The 24,375-nt window shown below is 33.3% G+C and overlaps 2 protein-coding genes and 1 long non-coding RNA gene across 3 annotated transcripts; all 3 read left to right on the forward strand.

Annotated features, from left to right (window-relative positions):
• The first annotated feature begins 295 nt into the window (after positions 1 to 295).
• LOC134715686 (uncharacterized) lies at positions 296 to 2,539 on the forward strand. The gene is made up of 3 exons (XR_010106793.1): positions 296 to 413; positions 1,451 to 1,648; positions 2,237 to 2,539. It is a non-coding gene; the product is annotated as an uncharacterized LOC134715686 (long non-coding RNA).
• An 8,258-nt stretch (positions 2,540 to 10,797) lies between these two features.
• On the forward strand, positions 10,798 to 11,991 carry LOC134716716 (uncharacterized). The gene has a single exon (XM_063579719.1). The coding sequence runs from the start codon at positions 10,798 to 10,800 to the stop codon at positions 11,989 to 11,991; it is 1,194 nt and encodes a 397-aa protein (XP_063435789.1).
• Positions 11,992 to 13,794: 1,803 nt separating this feature from the next.
• LOC134716717 (uncharacterized) lies at positions 13,795 to 15,417 on the forward strand. The gene has a single exon (XM_063579720.1). The coding sequence runs from the start codon at positions 13,795 to 13,797 to the stop codon at positions 15,415 to 15,417; it is 1,623 nt and encodes a 540-aa protein (XP_063435790.1).
• The last annotated feature ends 8,958 nt before the right edge of the window (positions 15,418 to 24,375 follow it).

Genomic DNA, 24,375 nt, shown 5'->3' on the forward strand with positions numbered 1-24,375 from the left:
CACTAGTCGACGTTGTCAACACGTAATGGCGGCCATTATTTGACGTTGGGTTTGGCATTCCACGCTGGAAAGTTGCATTTAAGACATTCTTGGATGCTTAAACTTTATGCCACACAACAGCAAAGGTAAAGGTTTATTATGAGATATATCAGTCATTTTTTTCTTTCAAAGAGGTCGTATCCCATCAAATGATTTAAACGGCAAAAAAGTGTAAAATCATATATGAACACATGAAAATTGAAATCCCACTTTTCATCATTTCCTTTTCATATATTTAATCCAATATAGGTGTATTACATTCGGATTTCGGTCATGGGTATCCGCCCTTGTCTCCGGAAATATTATACCAACAAAATTAGTCAACATCCGTTTTCAAAATGGTAAAGTGTTCTTCACGATCTCCCTAGAAATAGGTAACCTATCACTTTGTGCGAAGATAATAGAACATTGTTAACCCGTAACTGCAAATCAGGAACAAAATGGTTCAAATTTTAAAGCACGGATGAGCATGTTTTATGCCAAATGTATGTTCTCTGAAAAGGGGGGTGTTTGATACTGAGGCTACATGTATCTTGCTGAACGTCTCAAATTCAACCCAAATTCCTTGTTCTAAGACAAATTTACTTTAACTGTTGGCTATTTTATACCTGGTCTAAGTATTAAGTATGAAATCTTTTATGAACATAAATACAAACTAAAAGCCCACTTGTTTCTGACAATGCCAATGGGGTAGTTCAAATAATTATGACGTCTGACAAGGCTGTTTTTATTTTGTTCTGGAACACCTTCCTACTGCAAGGTGTCATAATTATTTGTACTAACAATGGGGGTTCTCTATCCAAGCTCTTCTTTCCCATGATATAAAATATATCTCTGAAATTTTAAAAGAAATTTACACATTGAAATTAACCAATCACCCATTTAAGAGGTTACACATGCATTCACATAACTGACCTAAAGGGGGCAGGGGACTCAAGTCATGCTTCTGAGATTCCCTATATCTGAACCATTTTTTTCAAATAAAACATGTCGATACAGTCATGACAATGGTGGTCCCAGGATTTAAATTGAGAAAAACTGGGTTGTGAATGCCCCCAAAATGTACATGTATAAAATTTTAGCTGGCATTGTAAATATTATGAAATTTATTTACACTATTATTATAATCAGATAATATAATTGAATATAAAAATGATAACCAAAAGTTAATTTAAAAATAAATTTGCTCCATGTTAAGATGTTTAACCTAAAAAAAAAAATCAAGACTTTGAAATATTTTCTTTACACTTTTATATGTATTGAGCAAAAATGCTGGAGGCATACATTTATTATCATTTGGTATATGTGCTGATAATAACAAAGCAAAGTTTAATAATTTTGCTTTGAATAATTTAATATTTAATTGATTTTACTAATAGTAATTGCATGTTCATTTGCTCTATATTTACAGGATGGAGAAAAATATTCACCATGCATCAAAAATTTAAAACAGACTGAGGACATTTTTCATGTAAATGTATGATATAAATACAAGAAGAAAACAGTAAACAAATGGAATGTCAACGACCAGTAATGTTGAAAGCAGAATGATTTTGAAAATAGAAAAAAATAAATAGGACTAGATTACATTAAAATGCCTTAACAAATTGTAAGTAATTCAAAAGTGTCTGTTTAGGGAAAAACAGTAGGTTATTTACAATGCACTATGATTTCAATCTCACAAATATGAAACAAAAACATAATAGACATGGTATGCAAACTATTACAGTCAAACATGAAAGTTGTATAAAGATATATAGGTCAAAGAATCACACACAGACTTTAAAGCCAAGTACTTTTAATACTTTAAAGATTTTTCATTCTGTTATCCAAGCTGTATAAATGTCAAGAATCTAAGATACATTTGTAGTTTCATTTTGATTTAAAACCTAATTTCAAGAATGAAGGGAACAGTCATTTAAATTTAATTTATGATAAAAGAACAATATAAGGGAATTAACTCTTACATGATGTGCATCATATCCATGCAAATTAAGTGTTTTAATAAATCCAAACATTGTTTTTAGATAAGAGAATGACTTGTCACATTGAATGTGCAGATGGTATTGGGGTCATAGATGGAAATAACACAATGAAATACAAATACACATGTATTATTATTATAATTACCATTCTTCATTAAGTTTTAACTGAATTAACAAACTTAATTTAATAACAAAATGTTTTCTCATTTCAGTACACAACACATCCTGTTAGAAGAATAATTTCTCTGGAGATAGAAATATTGATAACTAGAATCCGCAATTTATATGAAATTTGTTATGAGACATAGATTCATGACCAAAATGGTAATCCAGGTGGTTCAAGTGATTATTAGCAGACATTTTGAACTATTGCAGGATTGAATAAATGAAACTTAAAACAGATTATGGGCTCAAAGTGTAGTAACAAGAGGATTTTTAAATATTTGAAACTCATCAACATTAAAATTTGCATAAGTGAGATGTAACAATATTTATTAAAAAATTCAGATATTTGACTCATTGTTTCCATGAAATTTTTTTTACAAATCAAAACCACAGTTACATAATTGATATTTTATACTTCTTTAAGTTCTGACAACCAAATATATCTTCCCCATATGATCTGACCCCAAGCGTTTCCCACTTACAGACCTTATTTTGCATGAGTGTAATTTAAAGAAAGCCCACTTACATTTTAGCGAATTCAAGTTTTGCCATTCCAGAATAATTGGACATTTTCCCTGGTATATTCGATATTGACCCATATGTTGTAGAACTCAATTTTGCTGCTTTGATACTTTTTCAAGAAATTGTATTACAAGGCTAAATTATATAAAATTAGCTCACTTTTGGATATTTATCACAAATTAAATAATCTATAAAATTGAGAATGGAAATGGGGAAAATGTCAAAGAGACAACCCAACAGAAAACATAAGCAGAACCACTATTATGCTTATAAAATATTGATTTAACTCACTTTTGCCATGTTGTTCAGTTTCAGAGAAAGAATTTAATTAGTTAATTCCTTTCAATTTTGGGGTGGGGTCCAGTATAAACACTGTATACATTGTACCTACATGTATATCCTATCACCAGTTATGAAAAAGACAACCGTACAAAATAGCCTTGGTCACTGAAAGGAAAAAATACATGTATAACGTACGAAAAAAATATCCTTTATTGCTAGCTACATTGAAATTTGGAAATATTTCCTGGATTTTTTTTATATGGAATTGTTTTATTTTAAGTACATGTAGTTGTTTATTAGAGGTACTACAGTGTAGTGCAGTAGTGTTCCTTTTCAGTTTGCCTGCTTAAGGCTTGATTACAGTTCTATTATGAAAATAAGACGTTGGGATATCATTGCCATTGAATGACACAACTTTCCCCCAGATATCAAATGTCGAAAAAGGTTAATAAAGATCTCTGACAGCCTCCAACATTTATTAGAACCAAAAAACATTTTGTAAGCTACATGTATAAGAGACCCATAAAAACATGACACAAGACTGACAAAAATAAGAATATTCTGCATCTGTATGCAATACTCCAATAGTGAAAATATATTTATATTAAGATATAAAGGCATGTGAAGCATTGAATGAATGCAAATAAATAAGACAATCCAGAAAAAAAATCCTATTATCTCCAACATAATGGTGTATGCAGTTTATGCACAAAATAGTCAAACTTTTACATATGATACATGTACTTAATTCAAATAATTTACATTAAACAAGATAACAAATTAAAAAAGAACAAGACGAGCAAGTACTATTGTGAATGGGCAAGGATTCCCATCCATCACCTTCTTAGGCAGCAACCATTCGATTTATTCGGGGAGGGGGCTATGGATTCTTTTTTCTGGACAAACTTTCTTTTTCGCCTTTGGGGAAAGACCATCTATTTTTTTGGCGACAAGTCGAAAACATTTTTTTTCTTTCAAATTTAGCATTACATATAGTGGCAGCTGAGGGTGAAACAAACATTTTTTTCTCAGAGTCAAAAACAAATTATTTATCTCCAAAAACTGAAAACAAACCATGTTCCAAAAAAATCCATAGCCCCCTCCCCCCCCCCCCCCCGAAAATTAAATGGTTGCTGCTCAGAACAGCAAATGGTCACCCCTGGTCTCCTATGCATAGCCATAGATATAATACTTTTATAGTCATTATATAAATGCCTATAGAAAATGCACATTGAATTTAAATAAGTGTTAACGGTAATGTTGAGTTTGAACCTGAACTGCAACTGCAGAGATGGAGAACCACGAGTCCCTAAAAATGACACATGCCGTTGACAAAATTAAAAAAAAGAGCACACCCCTTGTCAACGCCCCCTCCCCCTTTTGTTAAGAAAAGGAAACCAAACAAAACACATAAAGATAAATATATTAACGAGAGAAATGTTAGCTTTTCTATGAAGTAATCAGATGGAATGTTCATTTAAAACTAGCGGTAACAATATTATCGAAATGAATGATGATCAACTTAGTTGTAAGTACGATGTCAACAAATCAGTTCCATGATGATGTAGACCTAAAACTCTAGTGTATTAAGTTTGGCCTGCTTTGGTAAAACGTTGGTAACATATTGCATGACTTCCTTGACATTAAGATGAACAAAATTGCTACTAAAAAGAAAAGAAGCGAACTTTTAATGACATTTCACGTTGACGTTTTCGGCGCCGGAAATTGACAACGTTCATCTAGACACTGATTCAACTTCGGTTGAGGTCGATTCCGGCAATTCTACATACAAAAATCACAATCAGATTAAATTTATTGATATTTTAAAATATATTTGTTATGTTTCAATAATATTTAGTGGATAATTATTTAAGAGAGATGATTTACGATCGTGTACTTCAGAAACAAGGTTGAGGGAGGACCACGCCCCCATAATGGGGTCATACATAATAAAGATGACCGTTCTCCATTTCTACTCGATAGAAGTGCATAATTTTTTCATAACACATGCATTTTGTACCAAAGATTATTATATGAAAGTATTACAAAAATTGAAGCGGAGGTTTTTTTAGAAACACCTCATGATTATAGCATTTCAATAGACGTAATAGAAAAATAGACGAAAACGGCGCCTTCTTCCAGTTCAAAAAAAATCTATTATTTTACAAATTAGGTGACACATATCATTATTTTTAAAGGGATTTCATACCTAACGATTCACCTCTTCATGACATTTGAATGAATATTTACTTTAAAAACAGAAAACTTTCCAATTTCCAAATCTAGCGACTATGCAAGGAGAAACCTATAAAAAATGAAGACCCCTACATTTAAATGGGAACAATTTTTTGCCCTGACTTGGACACCCGTGTTTCTTACGAATTTCGATGCCAAAAGCTCACGCGAATAGGATGTAAAAATTTCTAGCAAATCAAAGGATAGGTATTTTTTTGTTCCCATTTTTTACATAGCCATTTAATCATACAGTGCCGAAAATCAAAACCCGAAATTCTATGTTCAGATACAAAAAAATAAGATTTCCCTATATTTCAATGTTCAAAAATGAAAATAATACGTAAACTTATATATTTTCTCATAAAAATAGGCTTACAAACGACAGTATTTATCGTCGGTAAAAGTACCGCAAACGAATAAAACAAAATACACAAAAGCGCGCCATTTTCCAGTTGACGTCGGCCGACACAAAATAGTCCAATTTTCGGCGTAGGACTACTGAGCGCCGCCGAATCACATTTTGGCCTAAAAGGCACATCCGGTTGTCCTACTGTATAGTTCAATACAACCTACAAAAGTATGTTTGTAGACAAATGTATGAAACATCGAATACATCACAAGCAGATAATATAATATTAAACGCCAATACAATTGCAGTTCTTATTAAACATTATACGTGTAAATTCTTTAGAGTTTCTGATCACATTTTGTTGAACCTGAATGCCGTTGATACACTATATGTTTATTTGTAATGAATATATATACTCAATTTACCATTTTCTACATAAGAAAATGTCTGTACAAAGTCAGGAATATATCAGTTTTTATCAATTCGTTTGGTGTGTTTGAGCTTTTGATATTGCCATTTGATTAGGGACTCTCCGTTTTGTATTTTCCTTGGTGTTCAGTATTTTTGTGATTTTACTTTTTTTTATAATGTGTCGTTATACTGCGTCTGTCTGAACAAAATTTCGGATTTTTCTTTTATTGATACATTCCAGTGGAAGTTAAATCAATGCATTAAAAACTAAATAAAACAAAATAGAAAAACGTGTGAATAAATGAATATACGATAAAAAAAAAAAAACTATACCTAATAAAAATTAAGTTTACCTAATAATATAAAGCAGTAATGGAACTGTATCATGTATATATATATATGTATTTGCATTTTTTTATTTAAAAAATACCCTATAGCATAATCCGTTATTTACATATTTAGGTTTGCTCAAACTTATCTTAACAATAAAAAAAACATTCGAGTCAATGTTCTTCTGAAATTACAAGTACATATCTTTTATTTCATTATATTAGTCATAACGCCTGTTACGCGATATTGCATTTATAACCTTTCTCCAGAAAATGACTGTGAAAATGGCTATTACTGTGAATGTCCTTACGTCCTCACCATTCCCATGTTATTAGCTGCTAATGTTTGTCGTATGTATCCTAGAAATCTTGTCGGCTTTCATAATTGCATCAACCACTTATCTACATTTAATCTTTTCATATATAATTGGTAGAAATGAATAAATGATATGTTAACGAAAAATAACAAGTTAACAAAGTTCATTTGGCACAAGGTAATGAAGAAAAAAAATAAGTAAATGAGTCTTACGAGATTGTGAGTGGTAAAGAGGATTCTAAATTGACAAGAAATATAAAGGCAACAGTAGTATACCGCTGTTCAAAACTCACAAATCCTTGGACAAAAAACAAAATCGGGGTAACAAACTAAAACCGAGGGAAACGCATTAAATATAAGAGGAGACACAACACCGAAACACAACACACACAGAAACGGACCAAGCATCAGCCAAAACACCACGAGAATAACAAATATAACATGAAAACCAAATACATGAATTTGGGATAGACAAGTACCGTGCCACGTCTTATCTCAATATCTCAAAAATAAGAGAAAGCACAAACGACTCAACGTAAGAACGTTAGAACTCAACGTCAAGAAGTCGTGATTGATTATGACCACGATTTTTATATCAAGCTGTCAATAAATTTAGTTTTACCATCCTCGACTTATATAAATATGACCTTTTATACAAAGTTGTACTTGAGAGATTTGTATTTGTAGATCAGTAATCGGATCATATAATATTATTCTTGAAGTTTACAAGACCCAGGTGGAGTTCTATGTTTTACAAGCCGATACCGCTAGTAATAGTAACAAATAAAATGTTTCTGTGAATCCAAATACAATATTTTTTAAGACGGATTTATAAAATCATATATGAACAAGACTTTAAGTGACATAATTACACATAATTATCAGATCATTTTATGCCAACGTAATATAACTGAAAGTCGTGGGTGTATTATTTTACACCTGTCCGTCCGTCTTTACGATTGACCGTACTATAATCGGCATATAGCTTTTTCCAGATCACTTCCTACAGTTTGAATGCTAGGCATTTTTTCACACGTTTTTGCTCCCATGCTTTTAAAATAAACCTTGACATCTGCGGGGGCATCATGCGTGTGTCTCAGGTACAATATTATCTCAAAAAAAGTCTCACATTGACTTTCTCATAATTCAATTACATCAGTATGGAGTGCAGGAGCATCACTTTGTCCAGGACGTAAAAGACTGAACACTATTTGTGAAGTGGAATAAACAGTATGACAATGTGTCAACATAAATTATAAGATCACTTTATCATAATCATTTCTATTATACCAAGTTTATTTTTGTGAAAGCGAGTTAACCGTAGTGGTGAACGCAATTTAAGAGAACAAACAGCATCACAAGCATTAGCGAATGCGATTTATGACGGAAATGTTACTTGATGTGAGAAATAGGATGAGTGACGCTAGTACAGCAGAGTCTGCTTACCCTTTCGAAATACCTGAGTTTTCACCTAACCTGTGCGGGTTATGTTCTCTGGTCTCTTTTTTTGTGAAGTGTTTATATATTAATTTGTATTTTGATTAGTTTTTCTTTTGCCTAGCTAGATACGTTCTGCTTTTCTTCGACTAATGTTTTTTAAAGCAGCCGTAGTATATTTGAGTGTTTTTGTAGCGTTAGTATTGATCTGATATTCTAGTTCCTTTAAATAATGTTAGACTAGGTAGTGATGTTCAGTAATCTCATTCTTGCTTATATTTTCCGTTTCGTTATATATTTAAATGAATTCAGAAAAGTGTCGGATTTTAAAAAACAATTAGTTATTGCTTAAAACATTTGAAACACTTATAGAAATGTAAAAAGATCGTCAACAGATTTTTTAATTATAACATATACCAGTTGCAGCATGCAGGGGCAAACTAAAAAGTTGAGTTTCGCATCCAGTTGCTTTTCAATAAACACATATAGGCATTTGTTTTCCCGTTAAAATGGTTTTACACTAGTAATTTGTGGGGCTCTTTATAGCTTGTTGTTCGGTTTGAGCCAAGGCTCCATGTTGAAGGCCGTACCTTGACCTTGAAATGGTTTCCTTTTATAAGTTGAGACTTGGATGGAGAGTTGCTTCATTGACACTCATACCACATCTACCTATAACTATTATCTTTCAGATCTGTTTCCATACCCTTATTGACTAATGTATCAATATCAAAATTATGCTATTGCTGTGCAATCACTTAGCTTACTTGTGGTTTGAAGCAGTTCCAACAATTGTTTAAGAGATTTTTAATGCTGATGGTTTGAATTTACTGAATTTAAGACAAACATTTATTTTAAATAGAGTTCTGATAGCTAGTGACTAGTGAGTCGTTTATATCAACGGAATAAATCAACACTGTCTGACCATGATCTACTTTGTCAGATTTATCAACACTAAATTATTAAATGTTTTTTTTTATCATTATTGGATTTAACAATCTGTATTGTATCAGCATTTTAAAATTTACATGTAAACAGTACCTCGAAAAGTCCTTGAACATTGATGTTAATGATGTACACTGAGGTGACGTTTTATTACATCTAATTAAATTTTATAAAATGTTAAACCTTCAATGTTATCCCAATTCCCCCAAGCTAAGCCGCTACACTTTTTGTAATACTAGCTCTTCTGAGTATTGTATTACGTTAGAAACCAAAATCTGACACATAAGAAATTTTGTTAGAGATACTCATACCACACCAAAGACACGTCAGAGTGAAACTTCATCCCAGATATTAAATGTTGACTCTCAACCGTTCGTCTCAGCAAACCTCACAGAAAACTCATGCACGCAGTCGTCACAAAATCCGTTCTCTCAAGCTAGCAACACAGTGAGTACTAATTTAAAACCGTATACATCCGCAAGCAGTCAGAATCACTACTTACCCAAACTCTCACTTCCGATATTCACAGGGAATATATTAGAGTGGCAAACTTTCTGGGATTCGTATGAATGCGCCATACATTTAAACCCTTCATTGACCGATGTCCAGAAATTTAATTACCTCAAAGCGCAGTTACAAAATGAAGCTTTACGCACCATAGCTGGTTTTGCGCTCACCAATGCAAACTATGCAGACGCCATTATTTTATTGAAGGAAAGATTCGGACAAATACACAAAATCACGCAAGCATACATTCAAGCATTATTAGACATTCCATCACCACGAAACCATCTTGTCAGTTTGAGACAATTCTATTATCAAATGGAAACTTACGTCAGAGGGCTAGAATCTTTGGGCCAGTCACAAGACTCGTATGGAACATTACTTGTACCAATTATTTTGAAAAAATTACCGGGAGAAATTAAAAAAAACCTTGCCCGTGAACATGGAACAGAAAACTGGTCATTACGAGACCTCCGGAAAAGTATTTGCAATGAGATAAACATAATTGATGCGGGACAAGACACTGAAACTTCTGACAATTTACCAAGTACATCATCTTTCTTTACCGGAACTAAATCAACAAAACCCCGCCAAAATCAAGCTCTAAATACAAGAAATATACGACAGAATTTAGACACTAAACCGTGTGTATTCTGCCGCGATGTACACGCACCAGCGCATTGCGCGAACGTATCTGATCCAGCAGCACGCATGAACATTGTAAAACGGGAGAAATTGTGTTTCAACTGCCTTGGAACACATCGTATACATGAATGTAAGTCAAAACATTTATGCCGAAATTGCAACAAAAGACACCACACAAGTCTGTGTACTGTACGCCAATTTAACAACAAGAACTACGAAAATGACAGAAGTAGACAAAGCGTGCAAAATATAAATTACAGCCAACAGCATATGAATTTTCATGGTAATAATGAACAAGCTAATCAGACATTTGGTGAATGACACGAATCAGAAGGAAGAGGACACGTCAATTTTATACTCATCGTCAGTCGAGGTACGTACAAATGTTCTTTTAAAAACTGCAGTAGCACCCGTATGGTCAGACCACTCATGTAGAGATACCCATATACTTTTTGACGAGGGAGCACAGAGATCATTTGTGACTGAAGATTTAGCAAGAAAACTTAATTTACAGTCAGAGGGAACTGAAATTCTACAGTTATCATCATTTGGAGATAGAAACAAAAAAATAAGACATTTAGATAAATAGAAACAGATGCAGGACAGAAAATACCGATACACGTTCTAATTGTACCAATGATTGCCGTACCGTTGCAGAACAATATTCGCCACATCAACAGAGGACTGAATTATTTACGGGGACTTAAGTTAGCACATCCGGTAACACAGGAAGAATCTTTTGAAATATCGTTATTGATCGGAGCTGACTACTACTGGGACTTAGTCGAGCATGAAGTCATACGGGGAAATGGTCCAACCGCCGTGAGGTCAAAGTTAGGTTTTTTACTTTCCGGTCCAGTAAGCGACAAGAGGGATAACTCATTGATGGGTACTAGCATTTTTAATATTCTTATTTCTCATAAAACGGAAGAGCATGATATAGAAACATTTTGGAGATTGGAATCGATTGGTATTAACTCAAAGGAAACAGACGAAGACGATACAGACTTTTTGGAAACATATCAAGACACTTCGATTGACCTCAGAGGTAATAAATACTTTGCAAAGTTGCCATGGAAACAGGAACATGACGAACTACCATCAAACTATACAGTCACAAGAAGAAGAACAGAGAATTTTATTAAGAAACTTAGTCAAGATCCTAAACTACTAAAGAAGTATGGAGATATAATCGCCGAACAGGAACGCAGAGGATTTGTTGAGACAGTAGATGAAAATGAACAAAAAGGCGGGAAAATTCATTACATTCCACACCACCCTATACACAAGGAATCTAGCACAACTCCTATACGAATAGTATACGACTGCAGTTGTCGTCAATCACCAAGTCATCCAAGTCTAAATGATTGTCTTATGGACACACCACCAAAATTAAATGATTTGACAAAACTCCTAGTACAGTTTAGAGCCAACCAGTTTGCTACATGTACTGATATTGAGAAAGCTTTCTTACATGTTGGATTGAGCGAAGAAGATAGAGATTTTACCCAATTTTTATGGCTTAGTGACCCTACAAATCCAGGAAGTCAGCTGAAAACGTACAGGTTCAAAGCAGTGTTATTTGGAGCGACGTCTTCGCCCTTTATACTCAACGCCACAATACAGAAACATTTGAAACAATTCGGAAACAGTGAAACAGCTAAAATTCTAGAAAGAGATATTTACGTTGATAATATATTGTCTAGTATGAACAAAGAGGAAGATTTACTTACGTATTTTAAAGAAGCAAGAAGCTTGATGGCTGGAGCTGGATTCAACTTGAGATCATGGAGTTCAAACAGTGCTATTAAAATTGCTAGAATTAGCTAAAGAAGAAAACGTCCTAGATACGGATAAGTATACCAAAATACTTGGAATGTTGTGGAACAGTCGTAGCGACGAGATTTTTTACCCTAAGGCCACACCAATTTGATTCCTTGTTCGACGGACCCGCCCGCACCTACTTTTTTCAAAACAGAATTTTTTTATTTTTATTATTTTCCCGCTTCCGCATCCGGAAATGAAATCATGTCCATTTCCCGCACCGTTTTTTTTGTAAATATTATAAAAAGATCTCAACATTTGTTTATAAAATCACAGTCTAGGCTTTATATAACGATTTTAAACCAATCAGTACCCCACAACACTGTAAATATCTGCGAGAATATTTGTTTCAGCATGAAACCAATTTATTTCACCTTGGAGTACTCCGATAAAAATATATAACCGGAAATACCAGTACAGAACAAAACTTTGGTTTCTTTCCCCGTAACTTATATTCCCTATGACAAAATGTTCGTTGTTAAAAAGTACAAAGAACTTCTGAAGGATTTGCCTTCAACTGCAATTATAATGTATGGTGACGATCATACTCGCTGCAGGTTTTTCCACCTGTCCAGGTTTATTCAGGGACCTGTTGTTCAGCCGTTATCGTTTGTTGATGTGGTTCATTGGTATTTTCCCGTTTGGAAATATAAATTAGATCGTTGGTTTTCCTGTTCGAATTGTGTACAATACTAAGTTGTGGTCCCTTATAGGTTGCTGGTTGGTCTGGATCAAAGCTCTGTGTAAAAGCCGTACTTTGACCTATGTTTGTTATTATCAGGTTGGGAACAACCCTCCCTCAGACAAGGGACATGAAGGGGTCATTTTTCCATGTTTACTGATGTAGAAAAGAAAATAGAAATACTAAGGATTTTTATAGTGCTACTATACAAAACCTTTGACAGCTTGGAATTTTTTACTCAAAAGAGGATAAATACATCATATTTTAAACCATTTTTCTAAAAGAGGGATGGGTCCACCAAATATTATAGTTCTTTGGGAAAATATTAGCTCTTTTGTACTTGAAGTGTTTTTACAAAAAAAAAATATTATAACTTATATGACCCCTCATAAAAGGGATATTCATTACATTAAAAGGGTTGTTCTGAACCTAATTATGACTTGGATGCAAAATTGTCTCATTGTCAGTCACACATACATAGACCAGATTTAATTATTCAATTATTTCTTGTTGAACAGGGAAAAACATTTCATAAATTAAAGAAATGTCAAGGTACAAGTGATAAATCAAGTTTTAATATAGTCAAAACCTACTATTTTATATTAACAAAAAAAATTATAATCGCTCGCCTTTACTTTTTAAGCTTCGCCTCAAAAATTTGCAAATTAAATATTTTTTTATTAAAATTTTCAAATCGCTCGCTCGCCCCAATTTTTGAAGTCCAAAAATCCGTAGAACAAGAAATTAAATTGGTGTGGCCTAAGCGTGATATTCCTACACCGGAACTACTTCAACATGTAACTAAACGAGAAGTTTTGAAATATTCTTCAAAGATTTATGACCCACTAGGCTTACTTAGTCCGATTACAATTAGAGCGAAAATCATGATACAAGAGTTATGGAAATGTGGATTAGATTGGGACGAACTTATACCAGATAATTTAAAGACTACGTGGATAGATTTTACCAAAGATTTGGAAAAGCCAATACAATTCACTATTCCTCGATAATATTTTAGCAAGCCATCAACATCAACAGAATTAGTACTTCATGTATTTACAGACGCAAGTCCAAAGGCGTACGGCGCAGCAGCTTATTTGAGTAACGAAAACGAAACAACTTAAGTAATGGCGAAAACCAGAGTAGCACCAGTCAAATGCTTAACCCTCCCACAACTTGAACTTATGGCAGCAATCATCGGCGCACGACTAGCTGCACATCTTCATTCAACACTTAATTATCCAAAAATTGTATTTTGGTCAGATAGCAGCATTGTTCTTCATTGGCTAACATCTACGAAGACTTTGAAACGTTTTATAGCTAATCGAGTGAAGGAAATAACAGAATTGACGCATCCATACAAATGGCGGTATTGCCCTACTGATAACAACCCGGCAGATCTTCTAACAAGAGGACTTACAATTGAACAATTTGACCACAGTACACTTTGGCGGCAAGGACCACATTGGTTAACAGATAGTACAAAATGGCCGGAACTAAACAGCGCAAAAAACACCGTTTTGACGTCACTGGTAGATGACAGAGAAAATGAAGAGGAATTGGACAACTTGAATATGACGCACCAAAAGAGTCTAGAAAGTATAACAAACATATTGGATATTTCGAACTATGGATCTTACATGAAGTTATTACGTATTACCGCGTATGTCATCCGTTTTATCCGCAACTGTAGACGAGATAGGATTTCCAGAAATAGCGGACCACTGGAGGTCAATGAAATTCAAATAGCAGTAAATACTTGGATTCTAGATTGTCAAGAGTCTACGTATACAGATGAAATGTCATATCTGAGAGGAGCACAACACAGAAACACAAATAAAGTACCCAGAGTCCGACAATTGGGACTTTTCTTAGACGAAACCGGTCTTATTAGATGTAACGGGAGAATACACAACGCACCAATACCAGAATCAGCGAAATTTCCGTACCTTATACCGGCAAATCATCCGTTAACTAGACTAATTGTATTGGACGCACACGAAAAATTACTTCATAGTGGAATGAATGCTACAGTCACCTATATTAGACAAACGTTTTGGATACCAACTTTTCGACAGTATGCAAAGAAATTACTCCGCAAATGCGTTATTTGCCGCAAAGTGAATGGAAAATCGTACGTTGCACCAGACCCACCACCTTTACCAAAAATCAGATTACAGGAAGCACCCCCCTTTACAGTCACTGGAGTGGACTTTACAGGAGCATTACTTGTAAGAGACGAAAATAGAATTTTAACAAAAGCATATATATGCCTGTTTACCTGCGCTTCTACCAGAGCCGTTCATCTAGAGGTGGTACCGAACCTAACCGAACATTCGTTTGTTCAAGCTTTTAGGCGTTTCGTAAGCCGCAAATCAATACCTAAGACTACTTTCATCGCAGGAGCAGAGGAACTAAAAAGATTATGTGAATCGGCAACACTAAAAGAAACGTTGTCTACACGAGGAATAGAATGGAAATTCATACCAAAACGCGCACCGTGGTATGGTGGATTCTGGGAGAGACTTATTGCGCTAACAAAGACAAGCTTGAAAAAGACACTTGGACGAACTCAAGTTAGTATGGAAACTCTACAGACTGTCGTGGCAGAAATAGAAAGAATTTTAAATGACAGGCCACTTACATATTTTTCATCAGATATCAGAGATTGCGAGACGTTAACCCCAGCTCATCTTTTGTATGGTAGAAGAATATCAACACTGCCATATCCGCAAATAGACATAGTATAGAGGAATTCAACGATCAAACCTATATGAACCACAAAGAACTCAACAAATGTGCACAAAGACAAACTTTATTAATACAACACTTCTCGACCAGATGGAAGTCCGAATACTTAACTTCATTGCGCGAATTTCACAAAACTTTAGGAAAAAACGAACAATCTATTCAAATTGGAGACATAGTTCAAATACATAATGAATCGCCTAGAGTAAATTGGAAACTAGGTATAGTTATTGAACTAATCAGAGGCAATGATGGACATGTACGGGCAGCAAGGATACAGACAAGCAATGGTGAGACATCCCGACCGATCGTTAAACTTTTTCCGTTGGAAGTATCGGGGACACATTCGGATGCTACAAGCGATCACACTGACGAGCAACATGAAGACACAACGCAAAGAAGTACTAGACCGAAACGAAATGCGAGCATCAAGGCCCGGGAGAGGATACGAAAGTGGACAACCAATGTAGACGAAAATGATGAAGAAGATTAACAACTTTCAAAAGGACTTTCAAAGTTAATTCAAATTTTTCATTTATGCGAACAAGAACTTAGTTAATTCAATTTAGTTCATTCATGGAGATAGAGACTTTTTTTAATTTGATTTATTTACAAATATGGACAGTTAATGTGAAATTTAAGATAATTTGCACTTTTTGCGGCCCCCAGTATGTCGAGATTACCGCGGGATTACGACGTTCCTGAGTTTTGTACATTACCATTGGCGACGTTGGCGACTTCAGTGACGTCGCCGTGGGCTCTTTGAGTTGTTATTAAAAGTTATGGCTGAACAGACGTATTTGTTTATATTAGCGAAAATATCCTACTTTTAACCTCCACACCCTTTAATAATAAAGCGTCTATCGCATCGCCGTTTTATCATATCGCTTGGTTCTAAATTGTTTAGTATCAGCGTTCATGATGACGATAAAAGCACTTGCAAAGAAGTTTTTAAGGCATGTCTATTATGATACATATATAACATTTCAAAGACTATGGTGTTGTAGATTTCTTAATAAAACTAATATACGGTATGCGTAAATTGTCTGACAACGCGATAACTATTTTATAAAAATCTTTTACTTATATGTACTGCTCTACACTATATTAGAGACCATTGTCTTTGAGGCTCTAGCAATAAAATAGTCAGTTTTTTATTCTAATTACTAGATAGAAGGATGGAATGACAAATAAGAATTTAACGCCATTGTTAGCATTGTTTGCTATTTCAAGGCGGTCAGTTTTGACTTTAAATTATTATCTGAACAAAAGACTAACAAAGCAACCGCTGAAGATTACTGAAGAGTATTACCCTCTTGTTTATCAAATGTATATTACTTTTCTTTTGAGAATCATTATAAAAGAGAAATCTTGCTTGAATTTTTGTTTATAATTTCGTTGGAAATATGATTTTCTAATCATTTGATATACCTTACACACCTTTCACTTACATCAATTTCAATTTCATGTGAAATTCACGTGAAATACACCTCAAACTAGCTTATACGTGAGACTCATATTCAATAAGTTCATGTGAGTTTCATATGAATCTCATGTCGTCATGTGAATATAACTTGATCCAATTTCCTCTGAATCATATTTGTATGATTGCAAAATCCAATTTTAGTTTAATTTATTAATTTAGGCTGCAAGCTTTGTTCTTCTTAAACTCTACCTTTAACATGAAGTATCTCATTTACATACACAATTATATATTAATGATTTAAGATGAGGCTACGGCAAAGCATATTCATATATTGACGATCACATATTTTTGCTGTATAGTAGTAACATATTTTCTGGTTTGTTAGTTTGACAACCTTCATATCCTACCCATGGTTGAAGTAATTCAAAGTAGAAATGAGTTGGGTGTTTTAATTTGTTTTAAAACTGATGGATTTTAGTGTATCACGATTTATGATTAATATAAAAAGATCTAGTCCATATTTGTTAAATTTCAATTTTTAAAACAAAATTAATCTTACTGTTCTCTTTCCATTAATCTTTTAAACTTTATAATTTTAATGAATCCATCAAACCATCAATATCGTCCTTCCAATGTCATCTTCAAAGGAGTAGGTTCAGTAAGACCCCTTTTTGGCCCCAAAATAGAGCAGTTTTACAAAATTGTTAAAATGTAAACTTTTAGTTATTTATTGGAAAGAAAAATACTTCTGCTACATAAATATGGGCAGTTTTTGACAGTACAATGCACATATACTGGGTACTCACATCATTAAGTCATGCTAAAATACTGAAATCTTCACAATTGGAGCACAAACGGTTTCCGTCTAAAATGAAAGTGGCCACATTCGTGTTCATTCATAATACTGAAATGTAAGTTGTAATTGATGATACTATATAACATATATAAAGGTTGAGGATGAACACGGATGTGGCAACTTTCATTTTTGACAAAACCATCTGAAAAGTGACGTTTTTGGGCATATTTTATAGATTTTTCATATTTAAGCTTGGAACGGAGCGTTTTTAATGACTAGGTCAGTTAAAATATTTTACTTAAAATAATTGAATTAATCTAAATAGACACTCAAAAGTGTTTAAACCTTAAATTTGAGGCCAAAATCGGTCCTTACCGGACCTACTCCTTTTTCATTCATATATAATGTATTTCGCTGATATTTTTTTTTCTCTATGTGTTCGACATGAGGTCATCAAGCAATTATTAAACTCATTAGACAAGTTAAAACTGTCTATCAGTATTAAAAACTGAAGCTAAATATGTTATGTAGGGTTTAACCAGATTTGTTTACTGATATATACTTTCCCTAAACTAAAGAATTTCTCTATCAAGAACTGTCTTATTTGTTCCCGTCTTCTAGTCACATTCATTCAGTTATTAACGCGTGAAGAGTAAACACGTTTTATAGTAGGGTAAACATATGATACATTTCTTCTTACTATTTAATCACTTGCGAGGAATATAGGATTATTAGGTACTAAAAGTGTCATTACAACCATTACACGTAATTGTGCTTGATACAGGACGGCTATGTCAATGTTTGACTTTGGTAATATTTGAGTGTTTTGTTTTTGTTTGAAATTAATGTTCACTGTTTTGATGTTTTACACGCTATAACTAGACCAAGTGTGAGTAGGAAGCTGACAAATTATATAAAAACTTATCTGATGTTGAAGACAGTTTGTTGACCTCATAATGCCATCCTGGTCTATTTTGGGTGTTATGGATGATTATTCTATTAATTTCTCCTTTTATTCTTTCAAATCGATCGATAAAACGTGGTCCAGTGTTAAAGAAACAGTATAACATTTATATTAAGATATCTTAAATTATAAACGAACTAGTTATACATCCCTGAACATTGCAACAAGAAATATACCAAACGAACACATAAATAAAAACGAATACTTTATGAGGATAATTAATTCGTAGTCTTATTTTCGTACATATAAGTACATACGTGTTTCGTCGTTAATTTTCATTATTTCTTATTTTCGCAATTCAGCTTTTTAAAACGTCAAGATGGGAAATTCGTACATATTTACATCTTGTTCTTGAATAAACTCATCATAAATACCAGGATAAAAAATGTATACCTACGCCAGATGCGCGTTTTGTCTACAAAAGACTCGGCAGTGACGCTCCAATAAAAAAATGTTAAAAAGGCCAAATAAAGTACGAAAATTAATAGTATGAAAGACCAAAATTTCTAAAAAGTTTTACCAAAAACAGCGATTTTGTTATCTATTCATGAGGTAGAAAACCTCAGTATTTAAAAAGTTAAAAGTTTTGTTAACCGGCGCCATAAAACTATTTGAGTAAGATTGTTTTGCGCAGCCTGAGAATTTTCTCAATTCTCTTATTCTCAGCAAAATGCATCGCCATAAAAAAAATTCTCAGATATTTTCTTACTCAAAGTTAAGAATATCAAATGTTACTATTGAAGGTAATTTGATATATTTACAAATGTTGATAGCGTTTTCAATTAAATTTCCATTGAAGAACTTTACCTATCATCTCAAATAATATCTTTTTTCTTATTATATGAAATACTTTTCTTAATAAATATTGAAATAAAAAGGTTTGCCTTATATTTATTGCAAAGGTTTGCGTTATTTCGCAATGGTGTATGTTATCACCGTGTGTGTTATTACGCAATTAAAGGTTAGCGTAGGTGCACAACAAAGACATTCACGTTTGTTGGCACTCATGCTTTTTAATAGTTCATTACATTTTTTTATTAATGAACTGTATACATATTATTTTTGGTAAACATTTTCAGAATATAATGTTCATTTAAGATGGAAAATTTAAAATGCTTAGTCTAATATCTTCAATTTTTTTTAACAATGTTATCTTCAATACTAGTTAATATATAAGTAAACTCATCATAGATACCAGAACTAAATTTTCTTTAATACGCCAGACGCGCGTTTCGTCTACAAAAGACTCATCAGTGACGCTCGAAACCAAAAAAGTTAAAAGGGTCAAATAAAGTACGAAGTTGAAGAGCATTGAAAACCAAAATTCCTAAACGTTTTGCCAAATCCAGCCAAGGCAATCTATGCCTGAGGTAGAAAAGCCTTAGTATTTCAAAAATTCAAAATTTTCTTACAGTTAATTTATAAATATAACCATATCAATGATAATTCATGTCAGCACAAAAAGTGCGGACTACTGGGCTGGTGATACCCTCGGGGAAATAAATCTCCACCAGCAGTGCATCGACCCTGTGGTTGTAAATAAACTCATCATAGATATTGACCCACTAATGAATTCTGTCAACAAGGACATATTTTCAAATCCATCTTCATTTTAATGTGTTCTGGTAATTACTTGTCTCCTTTTGAGATGGTATCTGATTACCAAAAAAAATAGAAAGGACAAATTTAGAAACATGAACATCCCTATATCGTGGGTTGGTACATAAATCTTTAGTGAGAAATATTGGTAAAACATAAGCAAATGACTGACAATTATAATGTGTTAATTTCACGCATAATAAACTAGAGGCTCTAAAGAGCCTGTGTCGCTCACCTTGGTATATGTGAATATTAAACAAAGGAAGCAGATGAATTCATGACAAAATTGTGTTTTGTTGATGGTGATGTGTTTTTAAATCTTACTTTACTAAACAGTCTTGCTGCTTACAATTATCTCTATCTATAATGAAATTGGCCCAGTAATATCAGTGGAAATGTTAATTAAAAATTTACAAATTTTATGAAAATTGTTAAAAATTGACTATAAAGGACAATAACTCCTTAGGGGGTCAATTGACCATTTCGGTCATGTTGACTTATTTATAGATCCTACTTTGCTGAACATTATTGCTGTTTACAGTTTATCTTTATCTATAATAATATTCAAGATAAATACCAAAAACAGCAAAATTTCCTTAAAATTGCCGATTCACAGGCAGCAAACCATCAACAGGTTGTCAGATTCATCTTCCAATTACAGGGCAGATAGATATTGATCTGATAAACAAATTCACCCCAAGTCAGATTGCTCTAAATGCTTTGGTTTTGAGTTCTAAGCCAAAAACTGCATTTTACCCCTATGTTCTATTTTTAGCCTTTGTGGCCATCTTGGTTGGTTGACCTGGTCACGCCACACATTTTTTAAACTAGATACCCCAAAGATGATTGTTGCCAAGTTTGGATAAATTTGGCCCAGTAGTTTCAGAGGAGAAGATTTTTGTAAAGATAACTAAGATTTACGAAAAAATGGTTAAAAATTGACTATAAAGGGCAATAACTCCTAAACGGGTCAACTGACCATTTCGGTCATGTTGACTTATTTGTAGATAATACTTTGTTGAACATTATTGCTGCTTACAGTTTATCTCTATCTATAATAATATTCAAGATAAAAACCAAAAACAGCAAAATTTCCTTAAAATTACCAATTCAGGAGCAGCAACCCAACAACCAATTGACTGATTCATCTGAAAATTTCAGGGCAGATAGATCTTGACCTGATAATTTTATCTCTGTCAAGTTTCCTCAAAAGGTTTTGGTTTTTGAGTTATAAGCCAAAAACTGCATTTTACCCCTATGTTCAATTTTTAGCCGTGGCGGCCATCTTGGTTGGTTGACCAGGTCACGCCACACATTTTTGAAACTAGATACCCCAAAGATGATTGTGGCCAAGTTTGGATTAACTTGGCCCAGTAGTTTCAGAGGAGAAGATTTTTGTAAAAGATTACTTTAATTTACGAAAAATGGTTAAAAATTTACTATAAAGGGCAATAACTCCTAAACGGGTCAACTGACCATTTTGGTCATGGTGACTTATTTGTAGATCTTACTTTGCTGAACATTATTGATGTTTACAGTTTATCTCTATCTATAATAATATTCAAGATAAAAACCAAAAACAGCAAAATTTCCTTAAAATTACCACTTCAGGGGCAGCAACCCAACAACCGATTGACCGATTCATCTGAAAATTTCAGGGCAGATAGATCTTGACCTGATAAACATATTTACCCCCATGTCAGATTTGCTCTAAATGCTTTGGTTTTTGAGATATAAGCCAAAATCTACATTTTACCCCTATGTTTTATTTTTAGCCCTGGCGGCCATCTTGGTTGGTTGACCGGGTCACGCCACACATTTTTTGAACTAGATGCCCCAATGATGATTGTAGCCAAGATTGGTTAAATTTGGCCCAGTAGTTTCAGAGGAGAAGATTTTTGTAAAAGTTAACGACTACGGACAACGACGGACGCCGGACGCTAAGTGATGAGAAAAGCTCACTTGGCACTTTGGGACAGGTGTATTAAGAATAAAGATGTCATTGAGGAACATAATTTTAGAACGGTTTTGCCAAATATAGTAAACAAGATAAACCCACCAAATGTCTGTTTGATGTCACGTCAGAATTCAAAAACAGAAGAAAAAAACAATATTCATGATGGTGTCATAAGAAATCTAATCAATGGGGCTTGATATTTCTATAGGATCTCATGTTTGCATATCTTACATATTTGTTTTATTCAATTTATTCTGGACATGTATGTAAATGATATGTGTTTCCATTTGAAAACATAAAAACAACCATAAACTAATGGCAAACAAGGGACAAGTGCATAACTTGGTCAAGGCATTTGCTGAAGAACTATTTACTTAAATTTCATATGACCCTGTATACTTTTTACTATTGCTGCGGAAAAACTATTTTGACAGCAGAGGTTCAGTATATCTTGCAATACATGGTCTTTAAACGTTTTTCCTAATGTGAAAATATTTTGAAAACCCTTATGCCTTTCCTAAGGTAAAATATCAGATGGGTTGGGAGTCATTTGTAAACTTCCCTATCCTCAATGTGATCAACAATAATCTAGCTAGTAACTCATGACGGATACGCAAGGTGGGATTTTGTTTAAAATTTGGCACATATGTGACCCGCCATGACATTTGCAGGCTTATGGAGGTAGAACGTCATTGTTAGAAAAATTATAAACATGATAAATATCGAGATTCAATGAAATAAGTATGTGTGAAGAAAAGATAAACACTTTCGTTGGCTTCTTTTTTGCGGACGCCGAACTATTATCATATATAAGTTTTGAAGAAGTTTTACTTTATCGTGTGAAGTGAAAAATATTTGAATCTACATTTTAAATTGATACAAAAAAAATCAAATTTCTGCTTTATAGATTTCCTTTCATAAATGAAGTCTGAAATATATCCATAATAAATGCACCGTATCAAATGCGTATAAGAGAACACCTACTTATAAACTGTTACGCGTCGCTTACTATGTATAGAGACATGCATAATAAATCTAAATTAAAAAAAGGAATTCTTAAAGCTTACTTTGATAAATTTTAAACTAACTTCATTTCAACAAGTTTAAATTAAATGTTCTAAAATAGAGCTACAAACAAACAAATACTGCTCTGCTCTAAAGTGTTTCTTTCATAAATGAAGTCTGAAATATATCCATAATAAATGCACCGTATCAAATTAATATATGAGAATACCTACTTATAAACTGTTACGCGTCGCTCACTATGTATAGAGACATGCATAATAAATCTAAATTAAAAAAAAGGAATTCTTAAAGCTTACTTTGACAAATTTCAAACTAACTTCATTTCAACAAGTTTAAATTACATGTTCTAAAATAGAGCTAAGAATTGTTTGCATTGCAGTAAATTTAAGTCTTTGAAATTTTATTCAAATACGCTATTCAACATCACTAAAAGCCGATAAATACAATAATTTTGTGTTTTATAAATTAGTGGCTTCAATAAATAAAAGTCGTCATAGAACACTCTCATTTTCATACCGGTATTCGAAATGACTCGTTTCATTGCTATTACAACAAATATGTCATAATAACATGACAGAGAGTTTTGTTTCGGAATATTTTAGATAAATATACAAAAATCCAAATTTAGACAATGTACCCAACTAAGCCTGGAAATGGCTAGTCACATATAGTTAACGGCGATTTTCTCACAATGACGTTTTACCTCCATAAGCCTGGATATGTCGTGGCTGGTCACATATAATGAATTTGCCAGCACAGTTTGGATGATGATTCACAGAAAAAAGATTTCATTAAAACAATTGTAATAATCTCAATTTTCTGTTAATTTCGGTCCTAAACAAACTATTATTATCAATTATTTATAATGTTAATAACTTTAATTATATCAATATAAATCAATCTAAAAATAAGTTCAAGTTCAACTAAAATCTAGATCAGAGTAAAACCAAAACTGAAATAAGTAAGGTAATCAGAACGCAACTTTTAAAATGCGGAAAAGGCATCAATGTTTGATAACTCTATATATTGACAGATCAATTAACCACCCACCTCTGATTTTCAGGTCATATATCAAAGGTGAAGATCAGGACAGCAGTTTGAAAAAATAAATAATGAATTTATGGAAATCATTCCATGATTGTATTGATACATCAAAAGAGAACCTGAACTTGGGTCCAGCAGTTGCTGATTC

This window comes from Mytilus trossulus, chromosome 4 (genome assembly GCF_036588685.1).
Source record: "Mytilus trossulus isolate FHL-02 chromosome 4, PNRI_Mtr1.1.1.hap1, whole genome shotgun sequence".
Lineage (NCBI taxonomy): Eukaryota > Metazoa > Mollusca > Bivalvia > Mytilida > Mytilidae > Mytilus > Mytilus trossulus.